The 7131-nt window shown below is 36.5% G+C and overlaps 1 protein-coding gene across 1 annotated transcript; it reads left to right on the top strand.

The window, feature by feature from the left end:
- The first annotated feature begins 826 nt into the window (after positions 1 to 826).
- On the top strand, positions 827 to 6652 carry LOC122642565 (protein CUP-SHAPED COTYLEDON 3-like). Its single transcript, XM_043836078.1, has 3 exons — positions 827 to 1068; positions 4964 to 5232; positions 6172 to 6652. Exons 1-3 carry the CDS (start codon positions 900 to 902, stop codon positions 6613 to 6615), a joined length of 882 nt encoding a protein of 293 aa, XP_043692013.1. The 5' UTR covers positions 827 to 899; the 3' UTR covers positions 6616 to 6652.
- The last annotated feature ends 479 nt before the right edge of the window (positions 6653 to 7131 follow it).

Consider the following 7131-nt stretch of genomic DNA (forward strand, 5'->3'; position numbering starts at 1 on the left):
TTGAGGGTTTTTGAAGATTCTAACATGTTCTAGAATATTAGGAAAAGAGAATCATGATCTAAGAATTATAGATTGAGAGTGAATATATTGTGTCCATTACGGGGAGGAAGGTCCAGGTTACGCAAGGCAGAGATGTAAACAGATGGTCGAAAATCCGACTTCAATCCGTGTCCGAATCCATTTAGAGGTATCCAATAGTCCGTGCTCGACCAGAGAATATTCGGATCCGATCACATCCAATACGCATCCGAGCCGAATCCAAGCTGTTTACATGCCTATGTGGAAACAGTTCATTGGTACATTGATATGTCACCACATGACATGGCATTTATCATCATCATTATCCTAATAGAACCTTAATCAGAAACTAACTCTTCAGTAGGCCATGGTCAAGATTTTGCTTAGATCAGAGTCCCTTAAACCCTTCTGATCAAAATACAATAAAGTTGAAGCTGAGCAGCTAATTGACACCTAATATGAAAGCTACCCATGTCTTTGCTTGTTTTACAAATTTATATTAATCATAAAACAATGATAAGAAAGTGGGGTTTTTGCAATTTGGACGTTTTCTCTAATTTAATTCCATAAATTACGCTTATAGATATAAATTATTTTCAAAAACCTCCCCTTCCAAGTGCCTAGCTAGAGATTAATTGATTACTTGTGCTTATGGTTCTTCCTTGATCAAACCCTCTTATTATTATAATATATATATATAAGCTTGTTGAGGACTCCTCATGACCTGCAAGAAGGCATAAAAGCTTAAACCAAGTAAAACCTTGTCATCTATATAACATAAACCAAAAACCCAACTCAGAGGACTTTTAAGGGACATTTGAAATCAAAACCCAATAATCTCCTTCTTTGGTCATTCCCTTTTCCCTCCAAAACAGAAAAAGATGAGTTTAAGGGACATTGAAGCTACACTACCTGCAGGTTTCAGATTCTACCCTAGTGATCAAGAATTGGTCTGCCATTATCTATGCAAGAAGATTGCTAATGAAGGAATCTCTAAGGGAACCATGATTGAAGTGGACTTGCATACTTGTGAACCTTGGCAGCTACCAGGTTAGTGTTCCATCAAAACCCACTACTTTCTTCTCTCTCTCTGTCTCTCTCTCTCTCTCTCTCCTCTGCACCTGCACACATTACTTTTGTGGTGAATTGGTGCTGTTTCAAGATTTATTCTCATATAAATTGATAGAGAAATTTATAATTGAGAGACTGCCTTGACTTGGGTAATCCAAACTTGCATGATTTTGGAAGAGAGAGAGAGAGAAAGAGGCACTTCTCTCTCTCTCTCTCTCTCTCTCTCTCTCTCTCTCTCTCTCCTTCCTGCACACATAACTTTTGTGGAGAATTGATAATGTTTCAAGATTTATTCTCATCTAAATTGATAGAGAATGAATAATTGAGAGACAGCCTTGACTTGAGTAATCCAAACTTGCATGATTTTTTGGAAGAGAGAGAGAGGCACTTCTCCCTCCACACACAGTGGTTGCTCTCTCTCTCTCTCTCTCTCTCTCTCTCTCTCTCTCTCTCTCTCTCTCTCTTACCAATTTTAGCTTCTATTTAATTTTCTCCTTTGTCCTGCACAAGTTTTTTAGTCCAAAAGTTCATTCTGGTTTCTCTATTTACCACTAAACACCCCTAAACCAAAATCTTACCAATTCCAGTTACTGACTTTCCTGAGTTCTTATTAACTAGATTTTAGCTCTCCAAACTTAATTATCTCTATAGAGTAATAACAGTTTCTCTAATAAAAATCTATCAAATGGGTTTAATCCTTAAGAACTTATTCATCATTTTATGCTAGATAGTTCTTCTCTTTCTTTACTTTCTCATTACAGCTAAGTTGGTAGTTTAGGAGGTAAGCAATTAAGTGAGAGGAAAAAGAAGGGTTTACAGTCCAAGCTTTGTGTGGTTCAAAATTCAGATTATAATAATGGTATACGTGGAAAGGGCGACAAGAACTGTCTCACGGAAGGATGCATAATTTATCTTCTATGTATATGCTTCTTAAAATAATGGATGTTTCGTGACCTAAAAATGAGGGATGACCTCTTCTCCCTTGATATATATATTTGTATTGAGAAGATAATAAGGAATCTATACTTAGATTCTTTAAGACATACTTTTAAGATTCTAAGTATATCCAACTAGAAGTAGAGATACCCGATTGATACGGAATCATAGAGCCCTTTATATATAATTAATAACTATGTGGTAAAGGTACCTTTTTTTTTCTTTCGTTTTTTTCTTTTTTTTCTTTTTTTCTTAACTCGAGCCTCTACGATTTTATTAAAGTGAAACCAAAATAATAACGAATACAAAAGGCCTGTCTAACCCCAAGCCCAAGCAAAAACACTAGCACACAAACACTCAAAGAAAGAGCTCACAACCAAACTCAAACAGATACAAATTTATAAACTTAAAACTGGAAGACCAATTGCATCCTCACGAGAAATCCTTCGAAGATCCTAATGTAAGCTAGATTCTCCGTCAAAAACCGTATCCCTCTTCAAATCATAAGTCAAATTACTAAGAAAATCCGTAGCCCTATTCCCTTCACGGTATGTGAAAGAAATCAGAGGTTTAAGAGAGTCGATCAGCCCCAAAACTTCCTGAAACCAAGGGGACCTATTAAGTAATAATTAGACTGAATGCACAGGCTGCACCCAGACACATGAGGCAGGATTTTGGGCATTCAAGGGGCGGGCCGGTTATTTCTTCCACCCCCATGTGTCTGGACGCACCCTATGTCCCCAGTGCAGAGAACGTTATCCCTTATATTACGTAATTAAGAATATCACTTATAAGTTCTTGGTGGCCTGTGTACGTGGGATGTATTAAGGTAGGGTCCAATATGATCCATATCTAAATCTACGTATTAGTGTTGTTAACAAGAATTTCAACTTCAACCTATTTACATGATCTGACCTTGTCCTATGGATTGGATTTTGTTATTTTGCACTAAACATTATTGTCTACCTTCTTGATCAAATATCTATATATTGCATTTGATCCCATTACTTCTTATGAGGTAAGAAGCTATTAGTTAGCTATAGAGCTACGGATCTATCAAGACACATTCTAGGGTTCACATAATTTTTTAGTCATTTTCCTTTTATTTGATTCCTAGACGTGTAACACTAATTGTGAATTATGTGGATAAAGTCAAAAGATTATTGATTTCGTAGTATAAAAGACCTATGATGTATTGTACTTAAAAGGTTTTCATCATCAATAAAATGAGTTAAAAGTATCTTAGTTAGCTACAAAGCTACGGATCTAATCCATCAAAACACGTATATAGCTAGGGTTCACATGACTAACACGTCATTTTCATTTTATTTGTATCCTAAACGTGTAACACTAAGTTAATTGTGAATTATGTTGATGAAGTCAGAAGATGATTGATTTCGTCGTATATAAGACCCCAATATATTGGACTTTTTCCCTTGCAATAGGAATTTTATTTTAAATTTACTAAATAAAAAATAAATAATTTTTTTAAGGGAGGATTGAGTGTTAATTTCTAATTACCACGTGCATTTAGATATTTGTCATGTTGATTACATGAGTAATCACTAATACTTTTCTGACCTCTTGGGTTTTGATATATTCATTGAGAAGGATGAGATTATGATCAATCAACATCCTTTGGATGCTAGTATTATCCTTTATTTACTTGTAAAGCATGGAACTAATTAAAATATAAAAAGTTTGAGCCCCTCCTTCCTCACCCCACTATTATTATCCTTTATTTAGTTACTAAATTTTTTTTGTTTATTTTCATTGATATCATTAGAAATATCTCTCAAATATCATTCTAAGGGTGTACTCATATTGATAATTTTCAATAAACCCAAAAATTTAATAATTATGATGGTTTAATTTTTGAAATTAACTACAATAGTTTACTTCTAATGAGTTGGATTAGAGAGAGAGAGAGAGAGATATGTGACCAAATCATTAGGTCTATATTATTAAAATTTTCCAAAAGATTAGGGCCAACCCCCCCCCCCCCTCCCCCCACACTTTAAAAAAAGTTTAGCTGGGATGATAGAATATACTTTAAAGATTACAATATTTCCTCCTAAGCTCATTTAATTAAGAAGAGTTCTGAAACCCTTCTTCTGTCATCTTGACATCAGAAAAAGTTAGATTCAAGATCTTTTTAAATGTGCCATAGAGAATATTCCCTCCTACCTTTTGAGGTGTAATTTGTTGATGGGATTCTTTTATTTGCATGTAGAGCTTTAATTTATCACACAATCCCACTCTTGACCAGTACTCAATTTCCTTAGGCTCTTCTGGATTTTTAGGTTTTTTTATTTCAATGCCATGTTGAGCTTAAATCTTCTTTCTTTTTTTCTTTTTAGTTTTTGGTACAAACCCAAATAAACTTGCAACCTTTACTGTCAAATTTCTCTATCATGAATCGAAAGACTAACCCTTACTACTATTCTTCACCTCCCAAATACACCTCCAAGAATCAAACCATTAAAAAAAAAAAAAAACCAGAAATTTTCATAAATTGAAGGGGACAGACCGACAGTGGCGGCAGCCACTCAACCATTGTGCTTTCTTGATTACCTGCTATTAATTTTGACATTTATCAGATTAGTGCATAGAGAACTCAAATTTGAAAGCTAGCCGTTAAGGAGAGGATGTCTGAGCATGTATGACTCTTCATGTATATGCATCAAGCTACTCACTTCCGATGTGGGATTATTATTTTCGTCTTCCGCGTGGAACCCAACACGATCAACTATTAATACATACACATAATGGAGATTACCTCTCTCTCTCTCTCTCTCTCTCTCTCTCACACAATTAGGCTCACATATGAAAAATATTCTTGCATTGTTATAAGTTGTAGTCATTCTTCTATGTGATTAAGAACACTACTAACTCACACCCACCTTATATGTACTAATACTTGTGAGGTTTGTTACAGATGTGGCCAAGCTCGGTGCCAATGAATGGTACTTCTTCAGTTTCCGGGACCGTAAATACGCTTCTGGCCTTCGAACCAACCGGGCGACGATGTCGGGATACTGGAAGGCTACCGGAAAAGATCGTCCGATATACAAGCCCAACTCGCGTACAATTGTGGGGATGAGGAAGACATTGGTTTTCTATCGTAACAGAGCTCCAAATGGGATCAAGACTGGCTGGATCATGCATGAGTTTCGTTATCAGCAGAATCCATATATGCCTCCTAAGGTCTGTTACCACCCAAAACTCTCAATCTCTCACATGCACACACCGATAAAATAAAGACACTACACTACAAGAAACTAGTTAAGATGGTGTTTGGCTGCAGCTTTAACTCTATTTGGAATTAGGGGTGTCAATTCTAAGCCCGCACCGGTTAGCCCGATAGAGTCCAATCAGGAAAATCCGAAACTGGTCTAGACCGTTTATTAAACCAACTGGCTCAAGCCTGGATCGAATAATATTCTGTCGTTCCCATTGCGGAGGTCCTACCTGACGGTTGTCCTACAGGGACCGATCGATTAAGAACCCGACTCAACCCGACCCTCTATAACTTATATAAAATCCCTAATGGGCCTAAGCTATAGGATCATGGTTTTGCTACTTTGCACTAATCCGATGGGAATACCTGCTGCTTGCTCATGAGTTGGGCCTAAATGGGCTCTAACTGGGCTCTAAATGCAAAGCTATTCCCATTTAAATTCTGAAATGGGTTCTAAATGGGCTCATTGAACTGGGCTCTAACTGCATAGCTATTCCCATTTCAAACATATGCATTTAGAGCCCCCAGTTAGAGCCCATTTCAGATTTCCAGGCAATGAGCCCGGTTAAAGCCCTTCCAGTGCCAAATGGTGCAACAGCTAACCTGAATAGTACTACCCCAATTAAAGCCCGGGAACCAACTGACCGTTCATAATTGTGTCCATGCCTGCCATATGCAGACCCGACTATCTATTCGGACGGTCACGAAGCGAGGGAAAAAATTGAGAGGCCCAGCTAAGCCCGACCGGACCGACCAGTTGACACCCTACGGCCCTACCCTTGATAACTGATGAAAGCAAATTGGTTTGGGCCTTGGGCTGGGCTTAGCTTCATCAAACGTAGTAATCAATTGCAGGAAGATTTCAATGTCCTTATATGTTTATGGTTGATTTGAATGGCATGCAGGAAGATTGGGTACTTTGCAGAGTCTTTCACAAAGGCAAGGGATCAGAGCATAGGGAGAACCCTAGCCAATTGGCAAATGAATTTGACACATCAAATGGAGCTTCTCCTTCAAATATATCCTCATCTCCCACTACTATGTACCAACAATCTATCTCATGTGGGTCCCACCAACAAATCAACTCATTTCCTCAACTCTTACATCATCATGATCATCATCAAGACCACAGTTTGCTAAATTTAACAGTTTTCAATTCCAATATTTCTCCACAAGAGCAAGAGAGCAAGAAACCCTTCTTTGAGATTCAATCTAGAACAAGAGGTGATCATGATCAGTATGGATTTCTACTGGATATGGGTTTGGAAAATAACAACTTTGGGAATGAAGAAGCTTCAAGTTTAGAGGAGATGGAGTTTGAAGATTATAACAGTATTGTTTTTCTCTAGATTAATTGATTGGGTTAATAGTTAGTGATACTATCTAGAAACAAGAATATAATAGTGTTAATAAATAATTAATTAATTAATTAAATATACCATAGCTAGCTACCCCATTTGTTGATGCATTGTTTTGTCTGTATAGATCATATTAGGTGATGTTTGGTTTGGAGTTTAATTAGATGATTAATACTAAATGTTAGAGAAATTTGCTCTTTTTTGGGGCTTGTAATTATTTTATTTATGTTAGGATGTATATATCACATTAATCGAAATATATGAACATCAGTCATTTTTATTTATTTTAAATCAGTTTTGGACTCATTCTTTCCTGTGGAGATGGGTATTAGTTCATTAATGTATTATGTAATTAATTTCTGTTTTCAGAATCTATCTTATTCTCTCATTCAGTGATTTGCATTCACCAGAGCTACAAAGTGTATGCCACAGTGGATAATCTTTCTTAAGAATGCAAGAAATGATCTTGTATTATTGCTTTTTTTGTAATCTTTCTTTGGGATATTT

This window comes from Telopea speciosissima, chromosome 10 (genome assembly GCF_018873765.1).
Source record: "Telopea speciosissima isolate NSW1024214 ecotype Mountain lineage chromosome 10, Tspe_v1, whole genome shotgun sequence".
Taxonomy (NCBI): Eukaryota; Viridiplantae; Streptophyta; class Magnoliopsida; order Proteales; family Proteaceae; genus Telopea; species Telopea speciosissima.

Bases quoted from the DNA above. Each gene is read 5' to 3' on its own strand.
- LOC122642565 (XM_043836078.1), top strand. From the start codon at position 900: ATGAGTTTAAGGGACATTGAAGCTACACTACCTGCAGGTTTCAGATTC. The intron at 1,069-4,963 runs GTTAGTGTTCCA...GGTTTGTTACAG, and splicing joins TGAACCTTGGCAGCTACCAG to ATGTGGCCAAGCTCGGTGCC. The intron at 5,233-6,171 runs GTCTGTTACCAC...AATGGCATGCAG, and splicing joins ATCCATATATGCCTCCTAAG to GAAGATTGGGTACTTTGCAG.